Genomic DNA, 25362 nt, shown 5'->3' with positions numbered 1-25362 from the left:
CATATCTGAAGGTAGTTAAAACAATTGGGAAAACCTGTATTTGATATTGCCTGTTCAAATATTAAATTCCTGCCTTTAAAATATATCTATCCTCTTAACTGGTGATTATAGGTGCGTTTTATTGAAATTCAAAAGATCAGATACATCTGGGACCTCAATGAAAAACAATTTGTTCGAGCTGAGTAAGTTTTTGCAACTCCGTCTGAATTTGGGAATGATGGCAATTCTAAGGCTTTTTGAAATATTTCCTTTAACTCATTACTCTCTTTAGAGTACTGGAAGACAGGCACTCCTGTGCTGATAATCGTAATAAATTTGGATCTGGACTGACAACCACAGAAGAGGCTACCAGGTACATAGTAACAATAATTGTTTTGCATGATATTGCATTCTGTTATGAGACAGAGAAAGATAGAATCTTCTTTTATTTGGTTTTATGGCCTATTAACTCTTCCTGGTTGCATGTCCATTTTCAGAGCTTTTTTTGACGAGCTGATTTGCACCTTTGGTCGTAAAGGTGAACAGCAATCTTCCCTTTGTCTTCAAAGAAATACTTTTGAGTGAGTTGCTCAAAACTCAAGTAATTTGATTTCCTAATACAATATTCTGCCGAATTTTAACAGGCAAATGTGTATTGGAAGTAAACATGAATTAAAAACCATGAGATATTATTAATTTATAATGCTTTCAAGTCTAGCTAACAGAGATCCAAATATCTTGGGGTTGAGTCTTCACTCCAACATGAGCAAAATTTAAATGGATCAGATTGGGAATCAGGATTGGCCCTGGTTTCATAACATCCACACTTCTTTCCAATCATAAGAATTCTTTGATGATTTAGAATAAGTGCAGTTTATTGCAAAATGGAAATATATCATTTAATGTAATTACACCGTATGATGACATTCCTGAAATATGCATGAAAGCAACGAAATTTAGGTTCATCCTTTATGTTCAATACTATTAAGATGTGGGATATTGACAATTTGCCAGTAAAGAGGCATGTCAACTGCCTGCAGAAATATTTGTACCATCCTCCTCCATTGGAGCAGATATTCTATCCGTGCTTTCAGGATATCACCCACCCAATATTTGGAACTAAACTGGCAATCACATGCCAATTTCATTTTAACAGTCTCTAAGAATAGAAGGTGTGCAAAATAAAAAGTTCAGAGATTGGTTAGTAAGCCAGCAATGGGCCAGGGAAAAAAGGAACTTAATTACTTGTAGAAATAAAACAAATAACTGAGAATGCTGTAAATCTGAAACAAAAGAGAGAGTGCTGGAGAAACTCAGCAGCTCTGGCAGCATCTGCAGAAGCCAAACAGACTTAACATTTCAAGTCATAACCCTTGGATATGAGGTTTAAAGCTAACTTTGGTGTATTTTTTTTAAAATTTTGAAGTCTTGGCAGTGATATCTCTAATAATTATGGATGAAGTAAATTAAACAGATGTTAATTGTTTCAATGCAATGTGCTGAATAGGCAGATTGTACTCAACTGGCTCTAATTTGCTAAGCCCAAAACAGAACATCTGCTGCTGCGACTCTGTAGTTGGGCTGAACTTTCAGAACAGTGCATTAATAGCTACACTAACATCAAATTTAGGATAATCAGTCAAGCTTGTAATAATTCTTCTTTGAGCTTGTTGGAAATGATTTACATTCATACCCAGGAATTCGTTCTCCACAAACAAAAAGAATGTTTTTGAGTTAACCCAGGAGCTTGGGTAGCCTTTGTTTCCATAATTTTTTTTCTCCATGGCAATGCTACTGTCAATCATAATTGACTTGTTAACTAACTTACATCCTTTTATCCTGAAGCATAAATTGTTGACATCGTTTGAAATTTGGCATTCTCTTGTTTTCCATTGAGCGCAAGCCAAAATGTTTTAGCGATTAGCAGAGGACTAAAGTTACATTTGGTGCAATTACTGATTATACTTATGTTTGTCTCAATTTTGGATACATTTATCTTTCCTCATTGTGAGCATTTACGTCCAATATGCTGAGATTTATATTCCTTGTTTCACAACAAAAAGGCTATAGTAATGTAGTTGTTTGTGTAAATTCCTAAAATCTTTAGTTTTAAATGGTAATGAAATGCAGATTCGTCTTCTTTCTACTAACCCTGTAATGTTTAAATGTAGGAGATTAATATTTGGACCTAATATAATTGACATCCGCATTTCTCCCATTTGGAAGCTACTTTGTAAGGAGGTAAATTTTATTTTATGTGGTTTTTAATCACATTTCTCAGTTTAAATGTAAAATACATAATGTTTTAATTTTGATTTTCTTTTCTTCACAGGTTTTAAATCCATTTTATACATTTCAAATATTTAGTGTGTGTTTGTGGCTTTCTGAGGATTATACAGAATATTCAGTTGCACTCATAATTATGTCATTCATTTCCATTGCCTTTTCTGTGTATGATGTGCGGCAGGTGAGTGCTAAAACAGAGCTAACATTTAAATGTCTGTCTAGTTTTATCTTCAACAATGTTTACAATGCAGTAAACAATTAAATTGTCTATTTTCTGATTCCAACCATATCTAAACTTTCACATCTTTTAGTTGAAATGTGTTAAGAAGATATATGTTTCATTTGCACTTAAAATTACATTTCATCTGCTGAGAATTGACAAATGAAATGCATGGATTTGATTCCATTGGGAAATAAGCAGAGTAAATTCTTCTGTTACTTTACTGTTTGCAGCAATCGATAAAGTTGTACAAACTTGTAGAATCTCACAATAACATGATGGTCACCATCTGCAGAAAAGGTGGAGGTGAGCAGTTTTCAGTGCTGACACTATGATTTTGTAACTATATTTTGCTTGATAGCTGGAGCTATATTAGAAATGCCTTCATGCAATCTATTTCGCACAGAATGCATTGGTTTTGCTTCACAATTCATCACTCGTTCCTTTAATTTTTTCATTACTTGTTTCTTTTCGTTGAAAAACTTTGCCAGCAACGTATTCAATAATAGCTTCCAAATAGCATCCTGAACTACACCATTCTGATTTTCGCAGGATCATTGCAATTCAATGGGCAGAAATTTCAAACAGGCTAATCCCAACTAACTGGATAAATCTGACAATTTTGAACTGTTACAGCCTTATCATAAAAGGGACTTGAAACTTCTACCAGCAGAGAAAGGGCAGTGTTATATCCCAGTTCACTCAGCACTGTGTCCCAGGAATTGTATCTCTGTAATCAGGTATAGGAATTTGTTGCATGTTGTCTCCAGTTCAGCATCAACACTATCCTATAAAGCATTTCAAACACATTAAGACAAATGTTTTAATAACTTAATATTGAATTATGCAATAACCGTGGATATTATCATTTAAACATTCCCAGGTGATCTCATTTGCAATTTTCCTAATGAATGACTGAAGAACATTTCAACCTCTCGTCAATTGGGAAATATGAAGCTAAATCACGAATTCACAATCCTATATTCATTAAAGGTCAATACAATTTATTTTGATTGTCATAGCACCGAAAATAATAATACATGCTATTTTACCCCATTGATAATTGAAAATCTCTTGGCAGATTGGGCAAATGTTCCCAGCCACATGGTAGTAGGCTTGGGGTGATGGAGAGGCCACACACCAACCCTTTGCAGAAGCTGCTGACTCAATCAAGATTGCATATAGGGTGAGGAGCTATCGGAGCCTAAGGTGCAGAATCCATCCTTCCTCAGTTTGATTCTGATGTCAGAATACTGAAGGTCACTGGAAAATCCCGACTAATAGTTTCATTTTCACTCTCCTCACAAACTGCAATGTTATCTCTTATGTACTTATTAGCAGAAGAGGTTCTGGAGTCTGCCTAGTGCCTTGTTAATGAATGTAAATTCTGGTCCCATATTGATAAGCAACCCAGATAGCATTTGAAGGTCTTCCAGAACCTTACGCGCACACATACACAGACACATGAACAAACGCACACACACACAAACACACGCATGCACATGCACATATGTGCACACAATGAAGAAGAGAAATTCAAGAAAGAGTTGATGAACTCACACACGTGGGGAGCAATGTTGCAATTTCCTGATTTGTATTCTCACATCTAAGCACACTCATCAAAAGTGAAGTTTTGTATTTTTCCTTTGATTTTATGAAGGAAGCAAAATGAAATCCCTAGGGTAAGCTTTGAATTATATTAATTGCTGCAATGTAAGCCCGGTCTTCTATTTATTTTGAGCTAAAGGCACATGAAAATGAGCATAGAGAAATTGGCTTGGTGCAGTGTCACAAACATACTGTCTGTGTCCACAGAGTGGTCTGTGAATTATGATTTTGTATGGCATGTAGCCTCTTTTTAGTTCTGAGTGTTCCAATTTCAAAATGCCAGCAGTATTACAGGTTATGGTTTATATTTGTAGGATACGAGAAAGTGCCGTCGAGTGAACTGGTGCCAGGCGATGTATTCTTAGTAACAGGAAATAAGCAAGTAATGTCCTGCGATGCCATACTGATCCATGGGGGCTGCATTGTCAATGAGAGCATGCTTACAGGTAAGAATCTCTCTTTTTCATGTGCATATCTTACCTTGTTCTCTGGAAAATGGCAATTCAAAAGAAACTTGTTTGGCACTTGCACAGAGACTGTGAATGGAGAAGGCATTGGAAACAACTGTCCATGATTATCTTTTTTTTAAATTCACTCACAGAATAAGTGCTTTGCAGGGTAGAATCATAGGAATCCTACAGTGTGGAAAGAGGACTTTGGGTCCACACCAACTCTCCGAAGAGCATCCCACTCAGACTGAGACCCCCACTCTATCTCCATAACCTCACATTTCCGATGGCTACCCCATCTAGCCGCACATCTCTCGACACCACGGACAATTTACCATGGCCAATCCACCTAACCTGCACACATTTGGATATTTGGGTAGGCTAAACAATGACCTAGAGAGGAAATTCATTTTCCTGTGAATTAAGCATCTTTTCTGTAAGATAGATTGATTTTGAGAATCAAGGGACAAAGGAGGTGTGTAGTAAAGTGCTGATAAGGTAGATGATCAGCTGAGATCACATTGAATGGTAGAAGATTCTAAAGGATTTTTTTAGTTTATTTCTATTCCTCTTACTTATGTTCTTGTGTTTTTTACTCCATGGGAAACAAGAGAAATTAGAAGAATGAAACTTGGAGAAGGGAGTTATCTCCAGAGTAAAGTGAAAGGACCCTACTAGCAAGCAGAGTAGATAGACAGGAACCTCTCACTTATGGTGTGGATTTTGAAGTGGATTTGGTTCAGTGTAGATTTAAGTTTCTTTCTCGTATTAGAGAATTTTCATTCTTTCTGACATTGGAGGTGTGCTTGACACTAGCAAGTGAACAGGATTTGACCATCATAAGTTTTCTTGAATCAACCACATAAATGTAGACCTGGAATCACTTGCAGATGACATCATTTAGGGATGAGGGATTCCTTTCCTAAGACATTAGCTGTCTATTTTATTGCATGTTGCCGTACCTTTTAATTGCAGACTATAGCACTTTCAGGTCTGATGCAGCGTTATGTCTTTCGTCCTCTTCGGCACACAACCCCCATTCCCCTCCCCTACTATCCAGCCCCAAATCCCCTCACCGCCCCAATATCCAGCCCCACCAAATCCCCTCATCCCCCAATATCCAGGCCCTAAATCCCCTCACCCCCCCAAAACCCAGCCCACCAAATCCTCTCACTCCCAATGTCCAGCCCTCTGACTCCTCACCACCCAGCCCTCACTATCCACCGTTACCACAGCCCGGGGTGCACTCCCTCCTGGCAACAAAAATTATTTCAGGAGCCTGCCTTGCATAAAGACTCACCTGGAAAATCCCAAACACTTGACTATTGGATAATGTCAGAAAGAGAAAATCTATCCACTTTTTTAGTGCTTTCTTGCTTCATTGTGTGTTTAGGGTATACAGAATCTTATGCTTCTGCAATTACTTACTGTTAGCTGACTGTAACTGTGTTGACTTACCTATTATTTGTTTTTACTATACAAGGTGAAAGTATTCCTGTAACAAAGGCGCCATTGCCAAGTGTAGTTAACCCTAGCTGCTGGAAGAGCTCAACTGAAGATTACAAACGTCACATTCTGTTCTGTGGGACCCAAGTCATTCAGTCAAAAGCAACAAGCGAGGGTGAAGTGAAAGCTGTTGTCTATCGAACAGGTCTGTCTCCTATGAGAGAAAACTATTAATTATTTGGAGCATCAATTTTTCCATGTATTCTGCAGAATGCAAGCTTCTTCAACTGCTGCACTTTATTTCAGGAGAATTATCTTTTTTGTTTTTAGTGTTTATATATAATCATCACCTGTGCAGAATGTAGAAAGGAATCAATAGAAGGAAAAATAACTGGATTTTATTCCGTGCAGACGATCCCACCAGGCTGATCATCCTCCCTGTGTTCCAGGTTAACACCTGAATGGTATATGTGGAGATATAACTCTGTCTGCAAACTTGTGTTTCAAAGATTAGACACCAGATGTATTGGTGCCACAACAAATGTTGAGATAGAAGAATTTGATTCCTCAATTTTCAACAATGAGTTCAGCTATATTACTGGGAAAGAACATGACATACAAAAGTGTTGATTCTTCATCATTGAACAGAAGGAATTATAATTGGGAACACACTGTTTGAGTTCCTGATAGCTTTAACATTATCACTATCAAAGTCTGGGAGAAGATGGATTTTTTAATTTGCTCATACAAAAGCTTATTCGTCAGAACTAAGAACACTTTGCTGCCTGCAATACATGTAGCATCTGTGTTAATGATGGGACTAACAATTTCCTAAACCAATAGCATATCAGATTAGAAAATATTTGCTTCAACGCTCACAAAACTGTTGCTGTAAAGAAGAACTCTGTAATAACTTAATCAATCATTACACCTTTAATGGCCTTAATAACTTCTCTTTCTTAATACCAATGAAATTGTGTTGCTGCAGGTTTTACTACTACCAAGGGGGAGTTAGTGAGATCCATTCTGTACCCAAAACCAATGGACTTCAAACTGTACCAAGATGCCTTTCATTTCCTGTTATGCTTGACAGTCATTGCAACAATTGGAATGATATATTCAGTTTGTATCCTTGTGCTAAATGGGGTAAGTTAATAACAGTTGCTGTGCATGAAAAACACCTGAAGTAACAAAATCCGTAATGTGGTGTAGAGATACCAAGGTATAGAGCTGGATGAACACAGCAGGCCAAGCAGCATCAGAGGAGCAAGAAAGCTGACCTTCCTTGTTCCAGACCTGAAACGTCAGCTTTCCTGCTCCTCTGATGCTGCTTGGCCTGCTGTGTTCATCCAGCTCCACACATCGTTATCTCCTTGCCGGATAGATTAAAAAAATTCCCTTCCTTGTTTTCATATCATAGCCTTAGACTATTTTCTCTGCAAATTTTTTCCAGCCAATAAGCTCAACCAAAAACCACTGTTCCTCTTTCTCAAAATTACTTTCATGATTTTTGTGTCATGTGGGCAGCATTTTTTGCCTATCCTTGATGGATCTTGCGATTGTAGTGGTGAAATGCCTTCAATATGAGGGATAATGGGAACTGCAGATACTGGAGAATCCAAGACAATAAAATGTGAAGCTGGATGAACACAGAGATGACGGGTCTAGGCCTGAAACGTCAGCTTTTGTGCTCCTGAGATGCTGCTTGGCCTACTGAGTTCATCCAGCTTCATGCTTTGTTATCTTGCCTTCAATATGAAGCCTGTATGATGCAGTTACACCTGTAGTGCTGTCCGGAATGGAACACTTGTTCCAGCATTTGATCTAGCTAAAGTAACAGTGATATACATCGAAAGCTGGATATTGTATGACTTGTTAGGGAGGTTGCTGATGGTAGGGTTTCCATTTTGCCTTTTTTGTCGCTTTAAATAAACTCCATGCATTTACTGATACTGCAACCTCTGTATGAATTTACTTTTCCACCCTTGGTCTCTCTGCTGTAGCCTTGCCTCATGATTCTCCTCATGATAATAGCCATGCTCATTTTGAAGTGTAACTATTCCCTTCACCTCTATTCTTCCCAGCCTAGTATTTTGTAGCATTACTGTAAAGTTTCCTTCCCCCTTTCCCTCGGGGAGCATGGAGGCTCGAGGTAGGGGCGATGGCAGATGGTTGTATGGGGAAGATATCTGGTGACCAGACAGTGACTATATTGATGGTCTCCTCTGTAAGCTGTATTCCCTGTCAATACTCTTTACATGAATAATGCAACTGAAAACTGATTTTGACAACACTGGAGTGGGTACAGTCACTGTCACCTTGATGGATGAAAGCATAGGATTGGTGTCTGATGGTCATTAAGAGATGGATAGGACAAATGCATGAAGCACGGGCTTGCAAACTCCATCCACATTTCATTAGCAAACGTATTTTTGCATATATAAAAGGCACACAGATTGAATGCGCTTATGCATCAAATCCCAGCCAAAGGCAGATTGCATCTGCTGTGTCTAGAGCCATGATGGGGCAGACAATAGGGCTACTGAAAGTCTGGTTCTGTAGCTTGGGGCATTTTGCATTGTCTTCTGCATAGAGTGTTGTACCATCCTGGTGTACAGCGTTCTGTACAATTGGAGCAGACAACAAGGTGATGCTGAAAAACTAGGAGAACAAGAGCAGGAGAAGGATGAAGATACTGGGAGGAGGAAACTCTCTTTGTGGATGACAGAATTTAGATGCAGTGGGCTCCACAAACATACAGGAACTGATTGACAGTCACCATTTAATTTCCAACCTTTTTTAAAATACTCTGCTTTGTTTCTTTAAGGAAAAAAAAGTGCTTCAAAGTAATGTAAGGTATTGTGGAGACTATTTAAAATTGACAGAAGAATAGTATTTAAATTAATTCAGATTATAGTTTAGATTGCAAATGCTGAATATCTACACTCAAATAATAACTGATGGAAAGTTATAGAAGCTAATAAAACAAGGTAGAACAGTAATTAGTTACCCAGTGCCTAGAACACTTCAGACTGGATCCCAAGTTACCATTACATCTGACCCCCTTCCTAAAGCCTTACTTAAAATCATTGAGACAAGATCGTTAGATTACTGTTACCAGGATCAGCACTCCAAATTGCTAGTTGCGTCAACATATCCACTCCAGACCACAATGGAGAGGAAATCCTACAAGGAGCTGAAAACAACTTGTAATTCTGTACCCAACTGAGCAAACAAGTCCGTTGTGGAAGATAACTAGCTCCTTTAGAGTTAAATATTGTCTCCAAGTGAAGTAGCAAAACTTCCACCAAGATGTACAGAGGTTGTAAAAAGCAGAAATACTGGTGTGGCCCAGAAATGTTACCTTGAGATAGTAGAGATGAAATGTCACTTTTAGTTCTTACTGCCACAGAAAATCATAGAATGGAAAGCATTGAGTAGAATTTCAGTGGAACTTGGCTTCACCTCCATCCTTTGTTACCAATGGAGAATCTATTATTTGTATATAACAGTAAAGAGTCTAATACAAGGTTGGGGTCCACCTAAATTGAGTTGACCTGATGCAGCTGAAAAGGGCTTGGTACAGTTAGTGGAGTAAAGTGAAGAATTTCTAAGAATAGCTACTGAACATGTGTATAAGAGAAGATGCAATGGCCATGTGGTATTATTGTTGGACTGTTAATCCAGAGATGCAGGCAATGTTCTGAGGACCTGGGTTTGAATCCTGCCACAATACCCAGTAGAATTTGAATTCAATAAATATCTGGAATTAAGAGTGTGATGATGACTATGAATCCATCGCCGATTGTTGGGAAAAATCCAATTGATTTACTAATGTCTTTTAGGGAATGAAATCTGCCATCCTTACCTGGTCTGGCTTACATGTGACTCCAGACCCTCAACAATGTGTTCGACTCAATGCTCTCTGGACAATGAGGGACGAGTAATAAGTGTTGGCCATCCTATGGCACCCTCATTCTGTGAATGAATAAAAAAACCTCTCATTTTTATTACATACAGATAACAGATGGAATCACTGAAGCCCTCTCTTAACATCCGTTGCAAATAGCTATGTTCAATAAAGTCTGTCAAATATTCATTCACCTAAATGTACGCTTGACCATACTACAGCCAGGCAAATCAAATCTGCTTGTGATCTAGTCATGAACTCTAAAAGGGCTGTGACAAGCCACCACTCAAAAGTGTTGTTTTACCTGAGTGTGGAATCAGGAGGTACAAGACTGCTTCTTCTCGTTCCATTGTAGCCTAGCAAGCTTATACCAGTCGCATGCACCGATACCCTACACCTCCCCCCTCACCTACCTCACCCACTATATCAGAAGGCTAGAACCACCAAATTTCCAGGCCTGCAAATGCTTTATATGCTTAGAATTAGTATTTGCTGCAAAAATAATGATGAAGCTCACAGACTGATTTTATAATGAGTACAGATATATTGTTAAACTCAAAATACAGAGGGCTGTGCCATTTATTAATGACAGTTTGGAACAGGAACAAACAAACAGTTGATTGCACAGTTTATACAAATTCCAGAAATAATGGGAACTGTAGATGCTGGAGTATCTGAGATAACAGAATGTGGAGCTGGATGAACACAACAGGCCAATGCTACTTAGCCTGCTATGTTCACCCAGCTCCACACTTTGCTATACAAATTCCAGACGTCTTGGGTAGCATACTTGGACCACTAACGTAGAACAACTTACAGCACAAAAGGTTATGGAAATTACATTCTTGGCAAAGTCAAAATTAACAAAAGGTAGGTGCTATTCATTCACAAGTTATAGTAAATTGTAGACCAAAATGATTTGAATAATTCAGTACAGTTTACATAGTGTCCTTTTAGAAATCTTCAGAGGTTTTTGCACAACATCTACTTTATTATATTTGGGCTTACCTGATATGCTTAAATCATTGAAAGATTATTGACAATATTCTTCTCTAATAGGTACCACCAGGGAAAGTTGTGAGGAAAGCACTTGATGTGATAACTATTGCTGTATCACCTGCCCTACCAGCTTCTGTGACTATAGGCATAATATATGCTCAAGAAAGACTGAAAAAGAAGGGAATCTTTTGTATCAGCCCACAGAGGATCAATATTTGTGGACAGCTGAATCTTATCTGCTTTGACAAGGTGTGCCTATAATTAAACTTAGACGTATTTATGTTAACTTGTTACTTCTTATTACATATATCTCAAGGCAATCCTTTCAATATTACAACCTTTCAGGCTGGCTTAAACTTGTATTTCACATCACTGTCACTTATTTACCTTGATTTTGTAACCATGAATGGAAGAAGGAACAGGAGGACTGCTCAGAAAGTTTTGATAAAGCAGTAATTGAAAGCTGAAGTCTTTGGAGATATTATTTATGTTTTCTTTTGTACAGGAAATGCAGACATTGGGAAAGATGCGCTAAAGTGAGGTATAACTTCCCCCAAACGTTGCCTCTTTGTTGCGCTAGTTTATTTTAGCATTGTTTCATTTAGTCATATCAGTTGTATGCATTCTCTTCCTTCAAGAGAGTTCATCTTTAAGGGCTCCTTGTAGTTCATCAACTTTATTTCTGTAAGCTGCACACTCAGAGATCAGTTGGTTTGCTGTAATGAGTGCTTCACTACTTGTAATGTGTTCTACTATTTCAAATAAACTAACCTAAGGAGTTAATCAAACCATGATGATTGATTATTAGATTATTATATTAGATAATAATAAATAATTATTATTTCACGACTTAGTGAACAGTGTTGTATATATCATACTGATGTGGTCTATTGTGCTTGTTAATCTACATTCAATCTACAGGTGGAACATATGGCCAACAGTTTTAACTCACACTAAAACGTATGAAACAAACTTTGATATCTTTGTTAGCAATTTGATGATAAGCAGACAAATTTTACTTGAGAATACAGTTGAACTCACTTGAGGAAGGCAATTGATCTAGGGTCTAGGTATATGCTGGATCAATATCAAGAGATTAAGATCAAAGTCACACTTTCAGAGAATCCACAAAATTTCCAAGTTTAAACTGGGACACAGCAGACCTCCAAACAGCAATTAAAATGTTTAAACAGCATTCATAGCTATGGTTTCAGGATTCAGGTCATCCAAAATAGGAAAGCAAGCCATTAAGATTGGCTAAGCAACTGGGAACAATGATCTACATAGATGTAACACATCAAGGTTAATAATTGAAGATCGAAAAGATCCCCAATTGCTATGAACCACACTAGAAAACCAATTCAACATCAGATTAAACCCCAATATATATTGACTAGAATTCATGTCATTTAGGCTAAGATTGGCAAAATACATAAAGCCAATTTGTGAGCTTGTGCAGAGAAAGGGGCTCAATATGTTATTACATGATTTCTTAGAAAGGGAGCTAGCAAGCAGAATTGTTCAGTTTGTACTTGTATCCACCTCCATGGAAGGTTCCCAGGAAGATGTGCTGAGAAAATCAAAGATTTCTAGTGTGAAAGAACTACTGAGAGATGGGTGCAGATATAAAGTGAACCTCACAGGTCCAAAGTACAAATGCATAGTTGACACAATTGTGAGAACACTAAACTTAGCAAGGCGTACAAAAGGTGTAGTGATCTGCATACACCAAGAAAATGTCTAGTTTTCGATTGGTTTTGCAAATCATGTGGCAGAACGGTCATTGGCAGAGGCAGTGCATGAGAGCACAGGTTGATGCAGCCACTCGGACCCATGTACAAACCCAAACAAAATGTGCACAAGGTATAGCTTTAATCCACTATAAAGACCATCTAGTCTTACACAAGAGGTACATATGCTGTAATTTAAACCAGAATCTGATAGTGTACATGATGAGGCAAAGAATGGAGAATCTACATCATCTCTGAGATAAGTCTTTAGGGGGGACGTCTGCTCAGCTCACAAAGAGGAATAAGAGTCAAAAGAGAAAGAAGGGAGGCAGGAAGATCTACAAGTTTATGTCTGCTCTGACTAAAATGAATATTTAAACTGCATTAATTGATTATATTCCATATATTTGCTTTTCATGAGTAGTGGAGAGTACATTTCATATTTTCATCTTGAAATCCGCCTCTCCACAATTTTGAATAATTTAATAAAATATCCATTAAAATAGCAGAGAGAAGAATTTCAATCAAGTATGCTAGGTGTTGGTGCACCAGGAAGCCAAAACATAACACAAGATCAATTTTGTTTATGCTATGAACACCATATTGCTTTATTCCACTCTGTTCTTTTTATCAGATATATTTATTATTTTGTACTTTATGCAGACTGGAACTCTGACTGAGGATGGACTGGATTTGTGGGGCTTAGTATCAACTAAAGGAAAGGGGTACGTTGCCTTGAAATTATTGAAACAGAAACTTTTGCAAGGTTTGAAGATGCACAGTGTAAAAGAATAGTAGTAGTATATCAAGTAATTAAGCTGCTAAATACATTTAAATTCTCACTACAAAATTGGTTTTGGGATTGACATTTCAACTTTTGTGGAAGATACATATCTCTCCTGGTCATGGACAATATGAAAAGTGTGATATCAGAACGTGTAGCTCAGCAGAGATTGCTGGAGTGAAGATCATCTATACTTTGAACAAAAACAAAGTTGCTGGAAAAGTTCAGCAGGTCTGGCAGCATCTGAGGAGGAGAAAACAGAGTTAACGTTTCAGGTCCGATGACCCTTCCTCAGAACAGCTCTGAGTTAAAACTCTGTTTTATTCTCCTTCACAGATGGTGCCAGACCTGCTAGGCTTTTCCAGCAACTTTGTTTTTGTTATTGATATACAGCATTCGCAGTTCTTTCGGTTTTTATTTAGCATCTATGCTTTATCTATTTTATTTACTTCTTTGGAAATGCAGCAACCTAGCACTTCATGTAAATTGTTGGACATCTTGCCATGATTATTTTTAGAGCGTACAAATTACATAATCAAAATAAACAATTCCTACTTTATGATATCTTTGGAAAATATTTTCATCTTTGAAACACTAAAATGGCAATTACTGTCACTAGTGATACTTTTGATATTTCAACATGGTTTTAGCTTACCTATGAAAAATGATGACAGTTATAAATTGTTAACTAAGGCATAATAGAATGTAGTGTTATGACTGATTTTGTGCTTTTATTGAAACTTTTCTAAATGTTCAGTTTACAGAATATATTCAAGTTTAACAGTGGGGATATGATACCATGGGGGCCATTCTTTGGTGCTATGGTCAGTTGTCATTCACTAGTCCATGTAGACAACACTCTTCAAGGTGACCCTTTGGATTTGAAAATGTTTGAGATCACTCGTTGGGTAAGAGATGCATGACATATTTTAAAAGGATTGTATGCTTTTATTTTCACAAACTAAGACCCAGATGAATTACTTCAGTTCAAAGCTTAGCATTATTATTTTCCAAAATCATGCTCAATGTAGTGTTCTATTTATTGCTTTAGGCTCACAATCCTTGTTCCCAAACTCTCCATACCTGTGATCTTATATGCATATCCCTCTGCCATTTGGTTCACAGTTGTTAATTGTGACTTTAGCTTCTTGAGCACTATCTATTCTACTTCAAGTTTTTCTGAAATTTTGAAAATCATCTGTTCTAGCAAAACTTTGGTTTCCTCTCCTACTGTCTCAGCACCCATTACTGACCAAATGTCGGTAAAATGCATTGGAATGTTTTTCTGTCCTGAGTGTTCTACGTAAACTTAAACCATTGTTTGTGTCATTATTTCAGTATTGTTTTATGTGATTGCAAAGCAAATGTTGCAGGATCTTGAAATGCACCAGAAGATTCTGGTAAATTAAAAATTACTTTGACATCTTGAAAGTACTTTTAACCTAACTGGCTGATTGGAAAACTGTTGCCAATTAAATCCCACTTGCACTTAAACTGAAGTGAACAGGAAGTAAAACTAAGTCAGGTGATCACATTTTATAACTGACCTGTCAGGCAGATTAAGTGAAAATTCTTTCAACTCACCTCTCCATTCTCAAGGTAACACTATTCATTTGATTTTTTTTTTGTCTATTTGCCTAAATCTGCGCATTTGCAAATTATTCCCATGTTTGGAAGGCAACCTGATAGAAAATGGATTTTGTGTGTGACTGTTGAGCATAACCTTATAAATGATAAATTAGTTATATTTAATTATATGCAGGTAATAGGTGTTAACTGATATTTCACTTCTTCCTCTACAAATAAATACAAATTGAAACTCTTACTGTTGGGTTAGAATGTGTGTGTTATAATGTGTACATTGTTTTTTTAAAGTGTGCAAAGGTTAGCTTTAGGTTTATTCTTCACCAGTTGGCTTTCTGGAGTGCAAACTGAAGGGAAAGAGGTCAAGTTGTGGCTGAAACTGATATGAATTTACTCTGTGTGTATAACACAACCTCAAAATAAATTTACTGTAAATATTGTGAACAAGCTGATCAGCAAAATAATATTGATTAAAAAATTGCAGTGAGCAAAAATAAACCTGACAGTGGATTATATAGCCAATGATGTGTTGGTCTGCTGAAGTTAGTGTCTTTTAGCTGAGATTGTAAACAAGGGCCACTGTTCAAAAAATCACACAGAAGGTTTCCCTGTGTCCTAACCAACATCTCTCAACAGGTGCAATTAAAATTAATTTGGTCATTACTGTTCTTTACTATTTGTGGAACTTAGCATGTAGATTGAATATTGCAGCTGCCTGTAGATTCATGGGTGACTACAATTCCAAAATAATTATTGCTTTGGTCTGGCATGGTGGCTCAATGGTTAGCACTGCTGCTTTACAGCACCAGGGACCCAGGTTAATACCAGCCTTGGGTTACTGCCGGTGTGAAGTTTGCACATTCTACATGTGTCTGCATGAGTTCCCTTCCACAGTCCCAATATGTGCAGATAGTTGGATAGGCTATGCTACATTGCCTCATCTTGTACAGACAAGGTGGTAGCCATGGTACATGTGGGGTTACATGGATCGTGTGGGGAATGGGTCTGGGTGAGATGCTCTTTGGAGGGTGCAGGCTTAATGAGTTGAATGGCCTCTTTCTACACTGTAAAGATGCAATGACTTTTGAAGCACTTTGGGAAGTTCTGAGTATGTAAAGTTCCTCTGAAAATGTAAGTTAATTCCTTCATCCCACCTCATGCTTTGAATTGATATTTTACCAGTATTATTACAAGTATGGGGGAGTTCATCATGGAAATGTAGACAGATTAGCAATTTGCCTTTGTCCACATGACTGTATACAAACACTAAGATATATTTTGAGTTTAATCAATTAAAAGTTTAATTAAACTATACACTTATTGAACTTATTACAGGAGTTGAAAGAAAATACAATGTTAAAGCTGCAAAATGAGGAAACACATTCATTCATTGTCAAACCAGGACCTAAAGCTAACAAGGTATGTGTCTTCTTTTAAACAAAACTCTGATACATTGCTTCCAAAGCAGAATTCAATTTGTCAGAAAACCTGTGGTTTCCACTCCTAGAAGTGATTAATTTCAGCTTATCAGTTTGTACCCAAGTGGAAATTCTTTCAATCCACACCTCTCCATTCTCAAGGGTGTAGTTCACCAAATTGAATCTCAGGATGGGAAACTACTGGCAAACATTTGCGATATTGGAATTAAGCTTAAATAAGGATGATCAGAAATGAGTGAGGACAGAACTAGCCAGAATGGGCTAGGAAAGGAGTTTAGCAGCAAAGACAGTTGACGAACAATGGTATATATTTAAGATAAATAAGTTCAGGCTCACAGCAAAGACATATTCTGGTGAGGAAGAAATATTCTAGGAAGGCATAAGCCAACTATGGTTAACCAGGGAAATGAAGAATAGCATCAAATTAAAAGAAAAAGCATACAATGTGGTGAAAGTTAGTGGTAGGCCAAAGGATTGAGAGAGTTTTAAATTCAACAAAAGATGATAAAAACATTGAAGACTAGGAAAATAGACTTTGAGTAAAGGAATAGCAAGACAGACAGCAAGGGCTTCTGTGAATGTATAACAATGAAGAGGGAAGTCAAAATGAATGTAAGCTCCTTTAGAGAATGAGGCTGGGAAATTGTAATGGACAACTAGGAGATAACAAAGGAGTTGAATAAATACAGTAGAAGATGTTAATAACATTCCAAAATAACTAAACAACTGAGGGGCAAAAGGAAGAGAGAGGAAATAAATATCATAACCGTAACTAAGAGAAAATGTACTAAGGAAACTAATGGGACTAATGACTGATTAGTCCCCTGGACCTGATGGGATACATCCAGGACCTTGAGGGAAGTAGCTGCAGAGATAGTGAATGCTCTGGTGGTCATCTTCCAGGAATCCTCAGATTCTAGAACAGTCCCAGTTGATTCGAAAACTTAAACTTAAACTTAAAAAGGCAAGGAGACAAAAACAAAACAGGTAACCATAGGCCAATTTACTTGTTATTGCCTGTTATTCAGAAAATGTTGAGTCTATCATACAAGATGAAAAAACAGAGCATTTATAAATCCATAACATTATTCAGCAGAGTCAGCATGGCTTCAAGAATGGGAAATCAAGCCTAACAAATTGACTGGATATTTTGAGGCAGTTACAAGCAGGATAGATAAAGGGAACACAGTGGATGTGATATAATTGAATTTTCAGAAGGTACTTGATAAAGTACCACACAGTTGGCTACTTAATAAGATGAGTCACGTAAGAGTGTCGCCCTCCAACCAGGGATAAAGATTCAGAAAGCAGGCAGGATTCAAGAAAGTGGCAGACTTTTATTCAAGCAACAACCGATTAATGCAGGGAGAAAGCCAAAGATCTTCCCTGAATCTGGTCTTGATGTGAGAACCCAGTCGTTCTCTTAATCACCACTCCAATCAGAAGAGAAATCAATGACACACTGGGATTTTTACAGTGAAATATAGCATTTTAAGACATTTTGTGTCAGAATCATCACACACAGCATAGTCACTGTGCCCTTTCCTCCTCTTCTATACATCCAATCCTGTGAAACATCTAATAATGGGCATTCCTATGATCAGCCCAGGTTCCCATGATCTTGAGATGTTTAACAGACATAGTAATTGCCAGGACTTGGGATCTTTCTATGTATCCTATTAATTCGCATTTCAAAGTTACTGGTTATACCCCTTCTGGTCAGTCCCAGGCTTGCTTATAGAGTCGTAGAGATGTACAGTGTGGAAACAGACTCTTCAATCAAATTTGTTCATGCAGAACAGATATACTAAATTAATCTAGTCCCTTTTGTCAGAATTTGGCATATTTCCCTCAACTTTTCCTACTCATATACTCATCCAGATGCCTTTTAAATGTTGTAAATGTACCAGCCTCCACCACTTCCTCTGGCAGCTCATTCTATACATGCACCACCCTCTGCATGAAAAAGTTGCCCCTTAGGTCCCTTTTAAATCTTTCCCTCTCACCATAAACCTATCATGTCTAGTTTTGGATTCCACTACTGTGGGGAAAAGACCTTGATCATTGACCCCAACTATGCCTCTCGTGATTTTATAAGTTTCTAAACAGCCACCCTCAGCTTCAATTGCTCTAGAGAAAATAGCTCTAGCCTATTCGGCCTCTCCTACATCTCACCCTCCAACCCTGGCTGGGCCCTTGCAATTCTTTTCTGAACCCTTTCAAGTTTAACAACATCTTTCCTATAGCAAGGAGACCAGAACTGAATGCAGTATTCCAAAAATGGCTTAACCAATGTCCTGTACAGCCGCAACATGACCTCCCAACTCCTATACTCGTTGCACTGACCAAGAAAGGCAAGTGTACTAAATGCCTTCTTCACTGTCCTGTCTACCTGAAACTCCACTTTCAAGGATATGAACCTGCACTCCAAGGTTCCTTTGTTCAGCAACACTTCATACACATTAGAATCAAAGTGGTATAACTCGGTAAGGGGGATTGTACTGAAATTCAATCTGATCAGTTGTTGCTGATAGAAGTCTCATTGTAACCTTGCATGTATCAATGATTAGCAGTCTAGATTAATCCTCCATGGAAAAGGGATGGAAATATTTTAGGAAGGATGTATAGTTTTGAAGAAGATATAACATAGTTCCCAAGAACGATACCTGGACTCCAGACTTTAAGTTATGAGGAGACATTAGACAAACTCGACCTATATTCTCGATAATTTAGAAGGTTAAGAGGTAATCTAATTGAAACTTTCAAGATACTAACAGGAAAAGACAAGGTAAATAAATAGAAACTATTTCCACAGGTTGAGGATTCTGGAACTAAAGGGAGATGGCATTAGGCCAATTGCTCACTTGGAGAGTTGGCACAGATATGATGATCCAAATGGCCAGGATTCCACAATTCAGGCAGAAGGTCTCAGCCAGAGGCAGGTGGATAATGAGCGAAGCAAGGACCTTCTGGGCTATTTGAATTCTGTTATTCATTGTATTCCATGTGTTATCTCTATCAAAAATTGTTATTCCACTTATATAATTGAGACAGTAGAAAATACATCTAAAAACACAATTGACAGTTGGTTTAAACTAACTGCTACTGGATTTATATATATTAACTTCTGTTATATAGTTAATTATAAATTGTAAAGTTATACAACTACTTCTATTGTTAGCACTTTGTAACTAATAGGTTGCAAACAAAATATTTTGTTCACGACATACCTGGCATCTTTCTAGAGATAAGAAAAACATTGCATGAGATGAATTAACTTTCACATCTAGTTTAAATCTTTTTTCCTCCAATACTTCTATAATACTTTGATTATACATGCATCTATACTTAGGTTCCAGCTAAAGATTTCAACTTTTTTTTAATATTGGAAATAACTTCAAAGCAAATGCTGATTACTACAAAATAGCTTTAGCTGTTGTTTTTCATAGCTACTTACTGAATTAGGCTGACTGGTTCATGGACTGAGATTTACAACCCTGGTTCTAACTGGTGCTGTTCACCTAATGGAACAACATCCTTTTATTAATGACACTGGAATCAATCACTTGTCTGTCCTGAGGCATCTTTATCAAGCTGTCTCAGACGGTTGCTTGTAAGGTCTCCCGTTCACGTTGGAGTAGCCCTCTTCAAAGATACCATTATGTTTCACTTAAATCCTGGACCAGGCTGTTTAATTACACTTATTCCTTGTTGGCCATTTTGTGTCTTTCAAACACAGGTAGTATAATAACATGCATAGATGATTGGCTAAATAATAGGAGACAGAGAGTTGGGATATGGGGGACATTTTAAGGACTGCAACCAATAACTAGTGTTGTCCTGCAAGGATCACAACCTGTGCTGGGGCAACAAATATTTGTCCTGCAGAGTAATGACTTAGATGAGTAAAGAGAATGTGCCAAAGTCAAGTTTGCTCATGATGCAAATGTAGGTGGCAAGGCAAGTGATGAGAATTGTAGAGTCTGCAGAGGAACACAGGTTAAGTAAGTGTGTAAAGTCTTGGCAGACTGAATATGATATGAGAAAATGTAAGGTTATACACTGACAAGAACATTAGAGGAGCTAAATATTATTTAAATGGGCAAAAACTGCAGAAAGCTACAGATTTGAGGGATTTGGGACCCCTCATAGATGGTAGCTTTTAGTAATTCATTAAAGTTCAGTGGATTATAGGGAAGCCAAATTGAATGTTGGCCTTTATTTCAAAGGGAAAAGTGTAGAGAAGTAGGGAGGTTTTGCTAAAACTATGCAGGACATTTTTCAGACCATAGCTTGAATACTGTGAATAGTTTAGGGCCTTTTAACTAAGGAAAGATATACTGCCATTGGATGCAGCCCAGCGAGAGCTTAGTAGGCTGATACCAGGTATGGAGGGTCTGTCTTATGAGGAGAAGTTATGTAAGTTGGGCCCCTATTCATTGGAATTTAGATGAATAAGAGCTGACCTCATAGAAACAGACAAGACTGTTGGGGCCCTTATCAGATCAGATGAGGAAAGGTTGTTTCCTCTTGTAGAAGTGTTTAGAGAGAGAGGACAGAGTTAGGAATGGTCCACTAAACACAGATGAAGAGGAATTTCTTCTCTCAGACGGTAGTGAATCTGTGGAACTCTTTTTATCGTAGAGGGCTGTTCAAACTGGATCATTAAGTATATTCAAGGCTGAGATAAACAGATTCTTAATCAGTAAGGGAGGCAAGAATTATGTAGAAAAGACAGAAAACTGCTATTGAAGATTATCAGATCAGCCATGATCTCATTGAATGACAGCAGACTCAGAAGGCTGAATGGCCTACTTCTGCTTCTATGTTTGATGAACTTATGGTTTTACAGAGCAAAGATGAGTAAAATGACAGTTAAAGGTTTTTCAAAACAGTGTTGTAGAGACAATTGATAATCATATATCTGCTCTGGGGACATAGTGATAATGCTATCAATTTGTATTTATGAGGTGGCACAATGAAATGTTGGAACTTTTGGCCAGAAGGAATGGTTGAAGTTGTTTTCTTAGGAAAAATGGTAACTGTTTGAAGCAGTGGAAGTTAATGGAGAAGGTGGCATCTGGAGGAGGACAAATAACATCCTGGGCTGCAAAGTCCTGTGGAGCCAATAACAGCAAATTAATGGCACCCAAAGTATATTAGAGACATTTGCACGTTAATATTGTTGTGTATTACAGGTATCAAAGGAAGGAATTATTGTCCTGAAACAATATCCATTCTCACCAACACTCCAGAGAATGTCAGTTATAACTCAAGTGATTGGAAAAGAAAAACTGACTGTTTACCTCAAGGGAGCACCTGAGATGGTTATTCAACTATGTAAACCTGAAACAGGTTTGAATGGCTATCTGTGAAAATTAAGGCATTCAACAAATCACTTATCAATATTGTGATCAGTTCCTGAAATAAGTGTTATACATGAAGTTCTTGATATATATTTCTGAAACACTTATATTAGGAGAAAATCAAAAATGAAAGATATCCTGGTGGTAAGGTCAACAAAATATATGAAAATATATAATACAATAAAATAATTAATTTGTGAAAATCAATATGAATTTGAACACATTTAGGATGAAAGGGCTGGATAGGACGAGAAGGCCACACTTAGAGTATTGTGTACAGTTTTGGTCACCCTGTTATAGGAAAGACATGGTTAAACTGGAAAGTGTGCAGAGCGGATGTGCGAGGATGTTGCCAGGAGTAGTAAGACTGAGTTATAGGGGAAAGGCTGGCCAGTTTAAGACTTTGCTCCTTGGTACGTGGAAGAATGTGGGGTGGCTTTATTGAGGTGCATAAAATCATAAGGAGCATAGATAGGATGAATACATACAGTCTTTTTCCCAGGGATGGGGAATTGAAAACTTGAGGGTATAGGTTTAAGGTGAGAGGGGAAAGGTTGAAGAAGGACCTGAGGGGCAACTTCTGCATGCAGAGCCTGATGTGTATATGGGATGGACAGCCAGAGAAAGTGGTTGAGGCAGGTATAATAGCAACACTTAAAAACTATCTGAACAGTACGTGGATAGGAAGGGTTTTGAAGGGATTTTGACCAAATGTGGGCAATTGTAACTAGCTAAGTGGGCACCATGCACAACATAGACAGTTTGGGCTGAAAGGCCTATTTCCATGCTGTAATACTCTATGTTGCTACTCTGTCTCCATGAAGTATCATAGTTGCAGCATGAGAGTTTTTGGATGCCAGTTTGATCCAGGGCATACCTGTCTGCAGTAAGTGTTTGAAGTTTGAGCAGCGTTAGTTCAGAGTTTGAGCTGGACACTGAACTGCTGGCACTGTGATGCAGGGATAGAAGAGGCAGTCTTTGGGTAAGGTTAATACACCACTTTTTTTTTATTTTGGAATTATAAACTAAAATTAAGTTGAACTACTATTACTGATAAACCAGGAGAGTTTTGCACTTAAATCAAGTGCTGCACTTTATTGCACTGGATAATACAATGTTGCTTCTTGAAGCAGTAGGGAAGAGAATTTGGGAGATCGAGACTAACTGGCTCGAGAATCTTTTAAGTTAAGGAAATCCTGCCTGACAACAGCCTTCTGATTAGTTGAGCCTGTGGAGTGTTAAAATCTTGCATGTACAAAGAACAGCAGAGGAAAAGAAACAGTCACTCACTGACAGAAAACATACGTCTCTGTATGTGGGGAAAAAGACAGAAAAACAAAGAGTTGAAGAAGAAGAAGAATTCTAAAGCAAGAAACGGCCTGGGTCTGTCACATCAACCATTGAATTAATGAATATCATCTTCTGCCAACAGATGATCATCATTGCAAAAATCAACCACAAAGTAAAATGTGATTTTATACATTTTTTTCCATTTTGTAATTACTGTGGAACGGTGGGGTACGGTTATCAGCGCACCCTTCCCAGTTAAGTCGTGTCAAAGCTTTTCTGATTTGTTCAATGTTTTGGAGTTGGACAATGTGACTGTGAGTTAGGCATTTAAGGGGTCTCTGAGGGCAGGATAAAAAGCCTCAGCGTTTACAATTGTCCAACAGACTTGAGATTCTTTCAGATTGACTGACTGCCTGAGAGTGAGGGCTACAGATGGATGACATCACTGTCCACCGCACCATGATACTGGGAGGTATTTATGTGGGAAGGGAGAAAAAGGGGAATGCAGGGGAAGTAGGAGACAGTATCGTCTGTGGGGTTGATTTTGATCTCTGCAGGAAAGAATGCAAATCCAGTTGGCTGTGTAGCTTGCCCACTACAAGGACTTGGAACATCTGCTCAGGGAAACCAATTTACAGAGGGAGCGGCATGGTCCATGTATGTACTAATAATATAGACAGGAAAAAGAGAGAGGTTTTGCATTGTTAATGCAAGGAGCCAGGCACTCTGGATTATTACCTGGGCCATCTGTGTAGGGAAAATCAGATCAGAGAGATGATTACATGGCTCAAAGACCGGCATGGGAGAAGTGTTCCAGTTCGTGTGACACTGACACCAATATTGGAGGAAGTGCAATTTATACCAATGATAATCTCCACCTAAACCATGCTGGGGCCGTGTCCTTGATACGTAACTAGGCAGTAGAGATGTTTTTAAACAAAATGTTGGGGGCAAGGAAACAAATTTAGAAAGTGATAAATCAGAGTAGAGACAACAAAAAAATGAGTGATTATTAATCCAGGAAAGTAGAAATAAATCGTGACAGGAAGGGCTAGAGATTATAAATCTGAACGAACATTAACAGGAAAGACTGTAGATTACAAAAAGAATAAATGAAGAAATCCAATGGCTCAGTATTTGAACGTGTGTAATATTTGAATCCGAACAGATGAACTGAGAGCACAAATATAAATAATTACACATGACCTTGTAGTTATACAGTCATAATATGGATTTGGATCTGAACATTAAGAGGTACAGGATATTTAGGGAGGATGGGAAGCTCGGGAAAAGTGGAGCAGTGGCAATCTTAATCAAGGATGGAATTAGCAAAATAGAGAAGATGACCTAAATTCAGGAAGCCAGAATGAGGAAATGGTTTGGCTTGATGAGAAATTAGAGGCAACAAGTCAGTTTTGAGTGTGATGTACAGGCCGCCTAACAGAAACCACACAATAGGATGAAATATCAATGAACTACCAGTGGGAGCTTCTCGGGAAGTCATGGTGATAATGATGGGAGATTTTAATCTATATACAAATTGGAAGAGTCAGGTGGGTAAAGGTAACTTAAATGGGGAGTTCATAGAATGTTTTCAGGATGTTTCTTAGAACAGCATGATCTGGAATCAATCAGATAGCAGGCTATACTTGACCTGGTATTGTGCAATGAGATAGGATTAATTAATGTTCTCATTGTGAATGCGCTCTCAGATAGCAGTGAGCACAATATAATTGAATTTTACGTTCAGTTTGAGGGAGTGAGAAGTGGGTCTGAGACTTTTTAAAATTATATGCAAACGATAGCAAAACTCGCTGAAGTGAATAAGCAAATTAGGTTAAATGATAGCTCAGTTAGAAGCAATATCAGGTACTTCAGGGATATTTCAGAAAATACAGAATTGATGCATGCCAATGAGCAGGAGAAAGTCCAAGCAACTCATAACCCACTATCTAGTAAGTTTAAAGAATATGTCAAACTTAAAGAAAAAACATTTACTTGTGCAAAGAGAAATGGCAGGTTAGTTTGAATAGGATATAAGAACACATCTAAAGAATTAATAAGCATTGAAAAATTACAGTGCTGGAGAATACTGTTCTAAAATGTAAAACTTTCAGGAAGAATTCCATAAACGTTTATAAATAGTTAACAAAATGAGCTTTGCTATTATAGAAAATGTGTCTGAAGAATTGATAACGGAAAATAAAGACATGACAGATGAATTGAATGGGTATTTGGCATCAGTCTTCACTACAGAGGGTACATGTCACAT

General features: G+C 37.7%; 1 protein-coding gene across 1 annotated transcript in view; it reads left to right on the top strand.

The window, feature by feature from the left end:
* The window catches only part of LOC125457740 (probable cation-transporting ATPase 13A4), a 97553-nt gene that overhangs the window by 24961 nt on the left and 47230 nt on the right, over positions 1-25362 (top strand). Inside the window, exons 4-16 of the mRNA XM_059650892.1 lie at positions 112-182; positions 272-352; positions 2151-2220; positions 2312-2446; positions 2719-2791; positions 4408-4539; positions 6026-6193; positions 6977-7134; positions 10958-11146; positions 13291-13352; positions 14169-14319; positions 16331-16414; positions 21633-21789. Of these exons, the coding sequence (XP_059506875.1) occupies positions 112-182; positions 272-352; positions 2151-2220; positions 2312-2446; positions 2719-2791; positions 4408-4539; positions 6026-6193; positions 6977-7134; positions 10958-11146; positions 13291-13352; positions 14169-14319; positions 16331-16414; positions 21633-21789 (1531 nt within the window). The remainder of the gene's footprint in view (positions 1-111; positions 183-271; positions 353-2150; positions 2221-2311; positions 2447-2718; positions 2792-4407; positions 4540-6025; positions 6194-6976; positions 7135-10957; positions 11147-13290; positions 13353-14168; positions 14320-16330; positions 16415-21632; positions 21790-25362) is intronic.

Source organism: Stegostoma tigrinum, chromosome 14 (genome assembly GCF_030684315.1).
Source record: "Stegostoma tigrinum isolate sSteTig4 chromosome 14, sSteTig4.hap1, whole genome shotgun sequence".
Taxonomy (NCBI): domain Eukaryota; kingdom Metazoa; phylum Chordata; class Chondrichthyes; order Orectolobiformes; family Stegostomatidae; genus Stegostoma; species Stegostoma tigrinum.
This window is presented reverse-complemented; position numbering and strand designations above follow the sequence as displayed.